The sequence below is a fragment of the Engraulis encrasicolus genome, chromosome 3 (assembly GCF_034702125.1).
Source record: "Engraulis encrasicolus isolate BLACKSEA-1 chromosome 3, IST_EnEncr_1.0, whole genome shotgun sequence".
Classification (NCBI taxonomy): Eukaryota; Metazoa; Chordata; class Actinopteri; order Clupeiformes; family Engraulidae; genus Engraulis; species Engraulis encrasicolus.
Window position 1 is genome coordinate 877,470 of NC_085859.1, and position 15,000 is coordinate 892,469.

The 15,000-nt window shown below is 44.8% G+C and overlaps 1 protein-coding gene across 1 annotated transcript in view; it reads right to left on the bottom strand.

Annotated features, from left to right (window-relative positions):
* Positions 1-1,548: 1,548 nt before the first annotated feature.
* The window catches only part of LOC134446441 (leucine-rich repeat transmembrane neuronal protein 4-like), a 14,009-nt gene continuing 557 nt past the window's right edge, over positions 1,549-15,000 (bottom strand). Inside the window, exons 3-10 of the mRNA XM_063195808.1 lie at positions 14,966-14,987; positions 10,478-10,638; positions 7,768-7,925; positions 5,009-5,242; positions 4,266-4,494; positions 2,536-3,264; positions 1,735-1,779; positions 1,549-1,635 (exon numbers count right to left, since the gene is read on the bottom strand). Of these exons, the coding sequence (XP_063051878.1) occupies positions 1,549-1,635; positions 1,735-1,779; positions 2,536-3,264; positions 4,266-4,494; positions 5,009-5,242; positions 7,768-7,925; positions 10,478-10,638; positions 14,966-14,987 (1,665 nt within the window). The remainder of the gene's footprint in view (positions 1,636-1,734; positions 1,780-2,535; positions 3,265-4,265; positions 4,495-5,008; positions 5,243-7,767; positions 7,926-10,477; positions 10,639-14,965; positions 14,988-15,000) is intronic.

Below are 15,000 nucleotides of genomic sequence, written 5' to 3' on the forward strand. Positions count from 1 at the left end.
ATGATGACGAATACGTAAAAAAAACCCAACAATATTTGTTTTTGTTTGTTTTGTGTTGAGTCCCCTTTTAAAAAAAAAAAACCCAAAAAACAACTGTACTATGTACAGGTCTCCTGGCCACATAGAGAAGGTGTGCAGTACAGTCTCAGACCTGCAGGGGGAGCAGTACAGTCTCAGACCTGCAGGGGGAGCAGTACAGTCTCAGAGCTGCAAGGGGGAGCATGTACTCAGCAGGCCCCCACAAGAGGCTCCAGAGGCCGGACCGGAGGGGCATGTAGTCAGGCGCCGACCCCCCAGAGGAGGGGCATGTAGTCAGGCGCCGACCCCAAGAGGAGGCTCCAGAGGCCGGAGGGAGGGGCATGTAGTCAGGCGCCGACCCCCAGAGGAGGGGCATGTAGTCAGGCGCCCACCCCAGAGGAGGGGCGTGTAGTCAGGCGCCCACCCCCAGAGGAGGGGCGTGTAGTCAGGCGCCCACCCCAGAGGAGGGGCATGTAGTCAGGCGCCGACCCCCCAGAGGAGGGGCATGTAGTCAGGCGCCGACCCCCAGAGGAGGCTCTAGGGCAGGAGATCACCAGGAGGTCACATCCAGACACAGTCAAGAAGACTGCTGGAGGGACGGATGTGGTGTCCATCTTATCACCTCACTTCGCTCACTTCGCCCAGTAACCTCATCACTGATGATTCATCTTACTCAGCATCCTCGTCCCAACCTTCCTAGCCTATACATTCCAAAAGGGTCCTGCTCACATCACACTCGCGCTTGTATAGAAAATGGACTCCACCATCTTAGTGATTTTGTCTCAGGCATCATAATGATGGTCTCTCCACCTTTATCACAGGGGGTTTTAGTGGAGTCTCATTGGAGATGGTGGCACGGCCCGGGAGCGCCCTCCTTTGACAAGCATGTGCATTGCGTCTGTGCTGCTCTATCCACAACTTTAGCGATGGTGTCTCCACGACCCTAGTGATGGTCTTTCTTCCGTATCGGCAGATGGTGTCTCCACAACCTTTTCTTTTCCGTATCGGCAGAGTCTCATTGGAGATGGTGGCGCGGGTGCACCCCTGTTGACAAGGGCGTGTTCTGCTCAAATCTATCACATCCAGCTCCATCACTGGGGGTTTTGGTGGGATCTCATTGGAGATGGTGTCCATCACACCCACAACTTTAGTGATGGTCTCCACAGCCCTAGTGATGGTCTCTCCAACACCATAGTGATGGTCTCTCCAACACCATAGTGATGGTCTCTCCAACACCATAGTGATGGTCTCTCCATTACCCTAGTGATGGTCTCTCCACAACCATAGTGATGGTCTCTCCAAAAATAGAGTCATGCTCTTTCCTCTCCATCACAGGTGGGTTTCTCATTGAGAAGGGTGTGGAGTGTGTTTGTGCCATTCTGCTCGAATCCAACACACCCGCAAAACCAAGTGATGGTGTCTCCAGAACCCAAGTGATGGTCTACATCACAGATTTCGTTTTGGCGGAGTCTCATGAATGCATCAAGGGGGCATCAGGGAGGGGTTTGACCAGGTGGGGGCGACGTCTGGTCATACTTCACACTCTCGCGACCCCGAGATGGTGGCGCAGGTGCACCCTCCGTTGACGAGGGCGTGGAGCGTGTCCGTGCTGCTCTGCTCGTACGTCAGGTGAGCGTGCGCGTCCGCGTCCGGCGACGTCGAGCTGGTGGCCTCGTAGCTGAGCTGCGTGAGCTGCGTGTCGGGGCTCGAGGGGTCGTAGGTCAGGTAGTACTCTCGCAGCTGTGACGGCAGGTTGCCCTCCTCGCCCACCTCCACCACCTGAGACCACAGAGAGACAGATTACAGGTCAATGATAAAACATACCCAGACACAGACAAGAGTGATATATTACGGTCAATAATACACATATACAGTGCAAGAGAGATAGATTAGTGTCAAATCCAACACTAAACAACGAAACGTGTAACATGGCAACAGACAGCTGCCGTTAGTAAAGTTCTTCATTTTGGCCCACATACAGTGCAAGAGAGAGATTACGGTCCAATGTCTTATTTATATTTGAGAGAAAGGGAAAGGGAGAGCACAGAGAGATGGAGAGATGGAGACGAGGAAATGGCAGAAAGATAGAGAGAGAGAGAGATATGAAGGAGAAAAGGGGGGAAAGAAAGGGGGAAAGAGCAGGAAAACAAGAGAAAAGAAAAGAGACAAGGCGTAAGAGAACGAGTGCAGAGCAGCAGAGCATCAGAGTTAAGGTGCATAGAGAGCTAATATGTTTTTTTACAACTCCCAATTATTTCTTACAAGGTCTTCTGGCGGGAGCAAACAGCAAAGTTCATATTTAGTAGAAAAAGCTGTGTGACAACGGTACTCTATTTTTTACAACCACACACACTTCAGGACGGCAGGTCTTCTCTCTTTAGGGTCTGCACTGTCTGTTTGTGTGTGTGTGTGTGTGTGTGTGTGTGTGTGTATGTTTGAGTAAAGAATGCGTGCACAGCCTGTGATGACATGACTTGTAAACGGGTCTATAATGCCAACCAAACATATTGCACTCACCTGTCTCATAAGCGCCCTCTTGTGGCGACGCTTGTGTTTGCGACGGAGAGAGCGCTGCTGCAGCTGCCGCATGCTGCCGGGATACCGTCGCCATGACACATAGGTGACCAATAGGATGAGGGCGAGGGACAGGAACAAGGCCACGCCCCCGGCCACGATCTTGTGGAAGGACATGTGCTCGAAGTCGGCCTCGGGGAAAGCTGGGGAGGAGGAGGAGGGGGGGAAGGGGTTGGAGGGGCGCAGAGGAGGGCTTTGAATGGGCCAGATGGGCGGGCTAGGGGGTGGGGGAAGGGGGCTTTGGGGAGGAGGGGTGGAGGGGGTGCGAGTCAGAGGAGGAGAGGGCTGGGGTCGCAACACAGGCGCAGGGGAGGTGGAGAGTGGAGACGGAGAGGAGGAGGAGGAGGAGGAGGAGGAGGTGAAGAGATGAGGAGAGGAGGTGGGGAGGTCCGTGGGTGCCTCCTCACAGAGGCTGCTGTTCCTCATGGCCTCCATGACACGCTCCCCCTGCAGGCCACGAGGAGAACTGCAGATGATGCCGCTGTCCTTGGCGCCCCTGTAGTTGCGCATCCACCACACCAGGGGGCAGAGGCCGCTGCTGCAGTCCCACGAGTTGCCTCCCAGGCTCACCGTGGTAACAGAACTCCACGACGACGTCACTTCCTGTGAGACGTTGCAGAGCTTGTTGGATTCCAGATTGAGGACCTGCAGGTTGGGGAGGCAGCGGAACACCTGGGGGGAGAAGAATAGAGAAATATAATATTAAATAATATCTAACGCTATAAAATAATAACAATATCACCTGGGGAGAGAAGAATACAGAAATATAATATTATATAATATCTAACGCTATAAAATATTATAATATCACCTGGGGAGGCTGCTGTAGAAGAAGAATATAGAAATATAATATGATATAATATCTAACGCTATAAAATATTATAATATCACCTGGGGAGGCAGCGGAACACCTGATGATAGAATAGGTAAGTAGGTCTAGCTATAGATATTACATGATTTATATTTATAGGGTAGTAACACAGTCTTTAATTTTCACCAGAGGTTTCTTGTCTTGATGGTTTCTCATCTCACTGTAATATAAACAGGCCTACCATTTCTATTGTATCACTTATAAACTGTCAATCACCATATTTTTCTAACCTTTCCTTGCTATTTTTACATGGTTGTTATTAGAAAATAAAATAAATACCTGTGGTATTTCAAATTGAAAAACATGTGAAGTACTCACTTCTTTTGCAAATCACTTGTAATGATGAACTATTTTGTGCTAGAAATTATGGCCATAACAGGCAGTGGCCTAGTATACAGCCCACATGATTGATCCCGGCCCCTGATCACAGTCAGGAACGATAATGTGGCCCCCAGAGAAAAAAGTTTGGGTACCCCTGGTGTATAGTGTAAATAGGGTAGTGTCACCTCTGGGTCTAGGCTCTGCAGGTGGTTTCCAGACAGGTCTAGCCTCTGCAGGGTGTACCAGACAAAGGCCTGTCCCTACTCCACGAGGTCTAGCTATAGATATTACATGATTTATATTTATATGATATAAGGGTGGTAACATAATGTGTCACCTCTGGGTCTAGGCTCTGCAGGTGGTTTCCTGACAGGTCGAGCCTCTGCAGTGTGTACCAGACAAAGGCCTGTCCCTGCTCTATGAGGTCTGATTTAATATTAATATGATAATATGATATAAGGGTGGTAACATAATGTGTCACCTCTGGGTCTAGGCTCTGCAGGTGGTTTCCTGACAGGTCGAGCCTCTGCAGTGTGTACCAGACAAAGGCCTGTCCCTGCTCCACACTGCGCAGACGGTTCCACTGCAGGTAGAGCGACTGGAGGCTCAGTAACCGTGGAAACAGGAACAGCGTGATGCGAGACAGCTGATTGTGTTCCAGGTGCAACTCGTTCAGCTTCAGGAGACCGATGAAGGTGGTGCGGGAAAGGCTGAAGAAGACAGAAATAAATAGAATAATAATTAATAAAATATACACGTTAATAAAATATATGATGTTAACATGATGACGGTGGTGCGCAATAGGCTAAAGAAGACAGAAATAAATAGAATAATAATTAATAAAATGTATAATTTATTTATATTTTTTAAATATTTTTTGGGGGCTTCTCAGCCTTTATTGGTTTTTGTGAGACAGGATAGTGGAGAAGAGACAGAAAGTGAGCTGGGAGAGAGAGATGGGTAAGGACCGGCAAAGGACCCGGACCGGGAATCGAACCCGGGTCGGCCAATAAAATATATAAATTAATAAAATATATGATATTAACAAGATGAAGGTGGTGCAGGATAGGCTGAGGAGAACAGAAATAAATAAATAATGATAAATAAAATATATGAATCAATAAGATATATGATATTAGGCTGCGGAGGACATAATAATAACACCAATACAATAATAACAATAATATATAATAAGGTACACAACTTCAGGAGACTAAATTGCACCTGCGTAGGCGGTTGTATCCGAGGTCGAGCATCTCCAGGCTTCTGCAGTCCAGGAAGGAGCGTAGTGAGATGGTGGCCAGCGTGTTGGAGCGCAGCAGCAGCGACGTCAGCTTACGCAGCCCCGTGAAGTAACCCGGCAACAGCGCCACCAGGTGGTTATAGGACAGATCCAGCGTCCGCAGGTTGGGGACCGGGACAAACGTGCCGTTGGGGAGCGAGGAGAGGGAGTTGGAGCTGAGGAACAGAGCAGGATGCATTAGAATAGAAGAGAATAGAATATAATAGAATAAAATAGAATAGAACAGAACAGAATAGAATAGTATACATTAGAATAGAATAGAATAGAATAGAATAGAACAGAACAGAACAGAACAGAATAGAATAGTATACATTAGAATAGAATAGAATAGAATAGAATAGAATAGAATAGAATAGAACAGAATAGAATAGAATACATTAGTATAAGTAGAATTATATAGAATAGAATAGAACCGAGCAGTATAGATTAGAATAGAATAGAATAGAATAGAATAGAATAGAATAGAATAGAATAGAATAGAACAGAACAGAGCTGTATAGATTAGAATAGAACAGAACAGATATCTTCATTGTCATCTGTGGTCTTATGATTAGAGAGTAGTTCCACAGGTTGGGGACAGGGACGAACGTCTAATTATCTTTGCCTAGCGCTGCAGGCATCTTACCTGAGTAGATATCTTAATAGTACTACATTAGAATAGATATCTTAATTGTATTTGCAGAGGACTGCAGGATACATCCGAATAGATATCTTAATTGTACTACATTGGAATAGATATCTTAATTGTCTTTGCCTAGGACTGCAGGATACATTAGAATAGATATCTTAATTATCATTGCCTAGGACTGCAGGCATCTTACCTGAGTAGATATCTTAATTATCTTTGCCTAGGACTGTAGGCATCTTACCTGAGTATAGACGGTTTCATGGAACGTTTACAGTCAAAACAAAAACAAGGCATGAACATTCTATGGCCCTAACTTAATTTCCGGTACACTTCCGCAAACAATACACTGCATCGGATCAACACAGCTACACAAGCGCTGTATTTCATTTGAGAGTGGCACAGAAAATGAAAAATAAATGTTGTTTTCCATTTTTATGACAGCAATCACCCATAGGGGGCACTACGCGTCCATTTTTGGGGTAGATGTAAAAACTTCACGATCGTATTAATCATATTAATTTAGCCTCACATAGCCTCAATGTAAAGGAAAGCATGGCACTTTGGCAACATTGGTCGGGTGATGGTGTGTCTAAAAAACACGGCAGCACATAATTATGTAGAACTACAGTTTGTGTTTGTTGTAGGAATTAGGGACTTAGTTGGGCTTGCATCTGCCTACACTGTTACAGGTTAATTTAGTTTAAATGTAGTCGCAACGATTCCTTCAAGTTCTGAAAAGCAGCTGTTACTACTAAACTTCTTGGGACAAGGACGACGAAATACCCAGACTCACTGTCATCTGCTGAAGAAAAGGATAAACGTCCGGATTGTATTTATTTTGGACAATTCAGCAGACGTCTTTGATGTCGAGGTTAATAGCAATGCTAACACAGGATATGACTGACTGATTAGCACTGGCTTGGCTGCTACGTCAAAATGTGGATTACATCGACAAAATTACGAGATGTGCCGGGGTCATGAAAAGTTTTAAGGTAAGGCAAGTTTAATACAGTAGTCAGGGACGTCTGCACGGTTGAACAGGGTTTTCTTTTTTGTTGTGCTGTGTATGCTTTGAGTCAAGTTGCTGGCTTGAACTCACATGTTGTCATTAGCTGGTTGTGACTCGTCACTCGTGTACAGGGTGTTTTTAAGCAAATATTGAATGTCCGTGACCAAATGGTTACCTGATTTTAGGTAAAATAGCCTACTCTGGTATTTGGTGGTGAGGTTTCGTCTGTCTGTCTGTTTATCTGTCGCTGCCACTGATACACAGGTGGTCCTTTCAGATTGAATCAAAAGGCAGCCTCACACAGGCACGAATGCACGACAGTAACATCCTGGTGCGCGCTCGAAAGAGAAAATACTGCAAAGTATGAATGCTATCTTCAAGCGCTTACAAAGTATTTTCACGAAAACGTACAAAATGGAAACACAGTCTCGTAATGTCGCCACACCCCAAGGTTTCTAGCCTACTGTAGGCTAGGTTTGTTATGGTCTGTCCAGGAAAGTGAAATAACGTCCCCGTTTTTAAAAAAAAATAATGCACAAATTCATATTAGCCCATTGAAATAAACACATATCATAAATGGTTCACGCTCGCACGACAATGTGTCCCGTTTTTTTTTTTAAACCACGAAATGTGGCAACCCTAGGTCTGCTTTGGTAAGATGTGCAGACTGGGCATCATGTAGGCCTACACATTAATTATCCGCGTCACGTTTGTCAGCGGATTGGTACCAGAAGTGAAGTTGCACCCTACCGCAGAACAACATTTTTAAAAAGCATTTTTTTCACCAATATTAAAACCGTTTGTAATTATATTGGTAGTGCCGACAGATTGCAGCCTACCAAAACATTAGCAGACCGGAAGTTTACTTCGGGCCATATCATGTCACCAAGCAACAAGCAAACGTTCCATGAAACCGTCTATAAGCTCCTTAAGTCGGCGTAGTCCCTGGAAGGCTAGTGGGTCTACGCTGGATACTACTACTATTACTACTGCTACTATTAATAATAGGGGTAATAATAATAATAATAATATTAGTATCTTACCTGAGTATGAGCTCCTTGAGTCGGCGTAGTCCCTGGAAGGCTAGTGGGTCGGCGCTGGCTACGCTGCTGTGGTCCAGGTAGAGCCAGACCAGCTGGGGCAGGTGGCTGAAGCCCAGCGGAGGCAGCGTCCGCAGGGGGTTGTAGCGCAGGGAGAGGCCCTGGCACCCAGAGAAGGGAAGAGAAGAGAAGAGAAGAGAAGAGAAGAGAAGAGAAGAGAAGAGAAGAGAAGAGAAGAGAAGAGAAGAGAAGAGAAGAGAAGAGAAGAGAAGAGAAGAGAAGAGAAGAGAAGAGGAGAGCAGAGTACAGTAGAGTACAGTAGAGTAGAGTAGAGTAGAGCAGAGCAGAGAAGAGAAGAGAAGAGAAGAGAAGAGAAGAGAAGAGAAGAGAAGAGAAGAGAAGAGAAGAGCAGAGAAGAGAAGAGAAGAGAAGAGAAGAGAAGAGAAGAGAAGAGAAGAGAAGAGAAGTTAAGAGAAGAGAAGAGCAGAGCAGAGCAGAGCAGAGAGGAGTAGAGCAGAGTAGAGTAGAGTAGAGTAGAGTAGAGTAGAGTAGAGTAGAGTAGAGTATCATTTATTAATCCCAGGCAGGGTTTTTATTTTATTTCTTGATTTTTAAATTCTGTGTACTGGATCCCAGTCTTAAGTCTTTGTGCTGTGTTGACCTGTGGTCTCTGTCTTTATGTTGGTTGTTGTCTGTCCTAAATTTAATACCTGTTTTTAATATCTGCTACAACTTAGTTTCCCCTTGGGGACAAAATAAACTGAACTTGAGTTTGAACTTGAACAGGGCTGGACTGGCCATCTGGCATAGCGGGCATTTCCTGGTGGGCCCCTATTGGCCATCTGGCATAGCGGGCATTTCCTGGTGGGCCCCTATTGGCCATCTGGCATAGCGGGCATTTCCTGGTGGGCCCCTATTGGCCATCTGGCATAGCGGGCATTTCCTGGTGGGCCCCTATTGGCCATCTGGCATAGCAGGCATTTCCTGGTGGGCCCTGCACCCTCGTGGGACCCCTACTTTCAGATTTGTTTTTTTTACATTTCTGAATATAGGGGTCCAAGAGGGTGTAGGGCCAATTGATAAGTCAGGTCTGCGGCAAAAATGATTGGCATTTCAGCCCAAAAGGGCCCGGGGCCTATTTCTCCCCTAGTCTAACCCTGATCCCAGGGGAAAATGTAGTTGTCAAGTAGCATACACAGCCTACATGTACAGTAGCATAAATACAAAAGACAAAAAACATTACACACTAGACATTACGTGCATCATTACACATATACCAACCATATATAGGCCTATATATAAAGTCAGGGCTCTAAATTAACTTTTTCCACCACCAGCCAATTTGGCTAGTGGACATTTTTTCTTACCAGCCAAACAGAAGTTCAACTAGCCATTTTTTTAATCTCACCAAAATAAAATATGCATTAGGCTAGTTATTTTTTTTCTAATTATGGTCATTTTGTCCAACTGTTTCTACAACACAGATACACTATAGGCCTGCATAGGCGACTATATGCCTACATAATAAGCATAATAGGCTATATATTTTTTCATTATTTTTTAACTTCTGCTTTATTTTTTACTTTCATTACTTAGGCCTAATTAATTTGATGAGTTTTTGTTCAATTCCTCTGAAAACAGCTGAACCACATCCCACTCACATAACAGACCTTTAACATGCAGTAGGCCTAACCAAGCACACAGCCAACACTACAAAACCTCACATACGCACACCCGAAGGAAGGAGAAGAGATGAGAGGAAAAGGAGAGGAGAGAGGAGGAGCTCTTCTCTACCATGCGCATCAAAATGACAAGAAGCCTAGTTTAATCACAGATTTTGTAAGAGACTATAAGGGCTGTGGTTTAATTAAAGCTAAATAATATCTCGGGAATCTTCGCTTCCTTTGTTACTTCCACAGCTTCGTCGTTGGTTGCTTTTTTTTCTTTCCGATGGCGTGGGCTTTCCAACTTAGTTGCGCCAGGACTCTGAACATTTCAGAAGACAACTGAACTGACAGCTACGGTCACACTACTCTGACAGTCGGCTCTCCTCCTCTGCCCTGGTCGCTATTTCGTTCCACAACCACTCATTTTTAACGTCACTATTTACAATTACTACTAGCATTCACCAACACACAGAACCTTGCTCTAACCCCCGCCACATTCTCATCACTCGCACAAAACATAGTCTACACAACAGAAGTAGCGCTATGCATAATCTGCGTAAGTCCTGTTATTGAAACGGTCAGGGCCTCGCTGCTTCAAAAATGCAGCCTGTTACAGCAAGGTCCATATAGTAATAATAGCAGTAGTGACGTTAAAAAGGTTGTAGCGAAAGCGACGAGAGCATAGGAGGAGAGCTGCCTGTCAGAATAGTGTGAGCGCAGCTTAGCTGACAGAAGGCTGGTAGTCTGAAATGTTTTCAATCCTGGCGCGCGCAACAGCATGGAGTTGACGCTCGATGCACTGGAAAGCCCATGGTGGGAGGCTACGTCGTGACGCTAGTGTCCATGGGTAATGTAGGAAATCTGGCCGTATAACGTTCGTCAGAGCAGCGGTTTACCGTTCATAAGTTACTGTACTCGGGCGCTACTAGCCATATTGGCGGGTAGGTATTTTTTTCTACTAGCCAAAATGAATTTTCACCCGTGTTTGGCGTGTTGGCGTGTGTTAATTTAGAGCCCTGTATAAAGTATAGTTCACTCTTACATACCTGGCACCCGGCGCTCAGGTTAGCGGGCGCCGTCTCGAACGCCCCGCCCTCACAGTACGCCATCTTGCCTTCACAGCGACACGCCGCCGGACAGCTGCGCTCACACAGCACCACAAGGGGCAGTAGAGAGGCGTGGAGCAGCACACACGACAACCTGGAGACTGTATATAATGGGGATCACACACACACACACACACACACACACACACACACACACACACACACACACACACACACACACATACACACACACACACACACACACACACACACACACACACACACACACACACACACACGCACACGCACACGCACACGCACACACACACACATTAATGTTCAGTAGTGATGCGCAGAGAAGCACAGACGACAACTAGAGTAGCACAGAGTAGCAAAGACTGCAACTTTGGGGACATAAATTAGTGTAACACCCCTCCCTGTATGGGGGCATAAATAACTGTAACACTGTTGTCTGGGTGCATAAATTACTTCAACATCCCTCAATGGGGACATATATTACTGTAACACCCCTCTATGGGGGCATAAATTAGTGTGTAGTGGAAAGTGCGCACATTCAGCAAAAAAGCATCAGCAGGTGCCAAATCAAAAAACTGTCACATGTAGGAGCGGGAAAGGATCTGCACACTGCTTGCAAAAGACTTACTTTATTAGGAGCAACGTTTCGATCATAGATCTTCTTCAGGCATAAATTAGTTCAACAGCCCTCTTTGGGGACATATATTACTGCAACTTTGGGGACATAAATTACTGTAACACCCCTCCCTGTATGGGGGCATAAATAACTGTAACACTGTTGTATGGGGGCATACATTAGTTCAACACCCCTCAATGGGGACATATATTACTGTAACACCCCTCTATGGGGGCATCAATTACTGTAACACCTCTGTATGGGGACATATATTACTGTAACACCCCTCGATGGGGACATAAATTACTGTAACACCACTCTATGGGGACGTAAATTACTGTAACACCCTGTAAGGAGGCATCCATTACTGTAACAACAGTGTATGGGGACATATATTACTGTAACACCACTGTATGGGGACATACATTACTGCAACACCACTGTATGGGGACATCCATTACTGTAACACCCTGTCAGGGGTACATACAGTCAAGCAGGGAAACACAGCATATGGCAATGATATCCTATGGAGAACAGCATATGCCAATGATATCCTATGGAGAACAGCATATGGCAATGATATCCTATGGAGAACAGCACATGGCAATGATTTGCAATGGACAACAGCATATGCCAATGATATCCTATGGCGAATAGCATATGACAATGATATCCTATGGAGAACAGCACATGGCAATGATATCCTATGGAGAACAGCACATGGCAATGATATCCTTTGGAGAACAGCACATGCCAATGATATCCTATGGATTGTAACATACAGTATGTCAATGATATCCTATGGAGAAGAACATATGCCAATGCCTTTCAATGGTGAATACACCATTATGTAGTACAGTCAGTAGTCTGATGAAGAGCGAAAGCTCGAAAGCGCTCACTTGCGAAAAATTTAAAAAAGCAACACGGGAGCAGTGTGCGGACATTCTTCTTTATTTCTATGAATACACCAATATGCCAATGATTTGCAATATGCAATATAACATATACCAATGACTTCTTATGCCAATGCGTTCCTATGGAAGATAACATATGCCAATGTGTTCCTATGGAAGATAACACATGCCAGTGCTTTCCTATGGAAGATAACACATGCCAATGCTTTCCGATGGGTAATGCCATATGCAAATGTTTTCCGATTTAATAACATATGCCAATGCTTTCCTATGGAATAACATATGCCTATGCATTTATATGGATCGTACAAGATATATGCCAATGCTCTCCTATGGAGAACAATATGGAGAACAATATATGCCAATATTTTACATAGTGGATACACCATATGCTGATGCTTTGCAATAGGGAATACAACATATGCCAATGCTTTGCAATAGGGAATACAACATATGCCAGTGCTTTGCAATAGGGAATACAACATATGCCAATGATTTGCAATAGGCAATACAACATATGCCAGTGCTTTGCAATAGGGAATACAACATATGCCAGTGCTTTGCAATAGGGAATACAGCATATGCCAATGCTTTGCTATAGGGAATACAACATATGCCAGTGCTTTGCAATAGGGAATACAACATATGCCAGTGCTTTGCAATAGGGAGCAACATATGCTATGCTAAAGACTTTCCTATGGATAATAGCACATGCCAAAGCTTTAATATGGATAATATTTTATGCCAATGCTGTACTATGGAGAACAATGTAGGCCAATATTTGTCCATAGTGGATACAACATATGCCAATTCTTTGCAATAAATCATATAAAATATGTACATGGCTTTTATCGGGAACAACATATGCCAATGCTTTCCTATGGAAGATACGATAATGCCATTACATTTCAATAGAACACATTGCCATGTGCACTCTCAAATATACTGTATATACAAATATCCCAATACGTTCCAATATAACTCATTGTTAAATGTCCAATACAACATACAGTATGACAATGCTTTCTTATGAGGAACATGTGCCAAACATGATCATTAAAAAAATGTGGTTCCACACACCAAACCACACCACACCAATCCTATTTTCAGTCCCTCCAGGATTTTGCACTGGGATTTTGTGATTTTTGCGGTCAAAATGTCTGATTTTGTGGCGGCATTTTCTCATTTTTTGCAAAGATTTTGCGGCATTTTCTCATTTTTTGCAAAGATTTTGCATCCCTTTCTGGGTTCTTTTGGTAACTGAAAACCACAATCAGTAAGACAAAAGAGAGAGAGAGATTCAGAAACACACTTCCTATATAGGCCTAATAGAATAATAAAATATTGTCAAAAACTGCCAGAGCGTCTTATAAGCCAGTGCGTCCAATGTATAAAAAAAAATATGGCCGCGACACTCGGGGGAAACGGGACTGCGCGTTATGAAAAAATACTTGTGGGTATAGCCTACCAGTTGGCTAATGAAGAGCGTCGCAGGGTACAGTAGCCAGGCTGTATGCAAGCGTTAATGTCACCTGTTGGAATAAGACGTCTCTCTCTCTCTCTCTCTCAAGCTGTTGCACATTATTTGCTTGATGCAAAGTTGTGATGGCATACACGCTCTAGTTGACATGGTTGTGTACATGGCTGCATGGATTCGCAAGACTTTATTGCAATAACACAGTGAACGCGTGGAAGGGCCGTTCACTTCCTATCTCGGTGTCCTTGACTGAAACAAGTTGCAAAACTCCACACTTAGAATCCTTTGCGATCGGCACTACAGTGATAGTTATCAGAAGGCTTGTGCCTACGCATAGACATAGACCCTTAAATTACAAACATTAGCGAACATTGAAAAAAGATCAGACAACGACTGTCGGGTAGCATGCTCATGAAAGCGACAGGGGAGAGTGGAGACGTTGCGCAAAAATGTAACGTAGATGTTTGCTACTGTGCGACAGCACCGCCACTATTTCATGACTGCATATACTTCTTCGTCATGGATAAATCGGCAGCAATACTTTTTCCAGCCAGGATTGCACTGAAAAGTAGGCTACTGCTGTTAAAAAAAAAAGGTCACGAGTGTGCAGCACCGACGCCTGAGTTTATGTGTGAGGGAGGGGAGGACAGAGACGCGGAGCAGCTGAGATGAGGGTCGCGACTTGCGAAATAGCAGGCAATTCTTTTTCAATGTTTCAGTGACATATTAACAAAAATGCTCCCTATTGGTTTTCGTCTCCGGTGGTATTGCAGTCACTTTTTTTTTTTTTTTTTGACGAAAATATAAATCAATAAACTCCACAGAATGTTGAAGGGGACAAAGGGGAAATTTTGCGGGAAAAATGCGGCTTTACAGGAATTACGCGGCATCGTGAAATTATGCGGAATATCATTGAATTTGCATGAATCCACGCGATCGCTGAATCGCGAAAAACTGGAGGGACTGTCTTTTCCACACACCACACCACACCACACCAATCCTCTTTTCCACACACCACACCACACCACACCAATCCTCTTTTCCACACACCACACCACACCACAACAATCCTCTTTTCCACACACCACACCACACCACACCACACCAATCCTCTTTTCCACACACCACACCACACCACACCAATCCTCTTTTCCACACACCACACCACACCACACCCACACCAATCCTCTTTTCCACACACCACACCACACCACACCAATCCTCTTTTCCACACACCACACCACACCACAACAATCCTTGTTTACACACACCACACCACAACAATCCTCGTTTACACACACCACACCACAACAATCCTCGTTTACACACACCACACCACACCACACCACACCAATCCTCTTTTCCACACACACACCACACCACAACAATTCTCGTTTACACACACCAAACCACACCACACCACACCAATCCTCTTTTCCACACACCACACCACACCACACCAATCCTCTTTTCCACACAA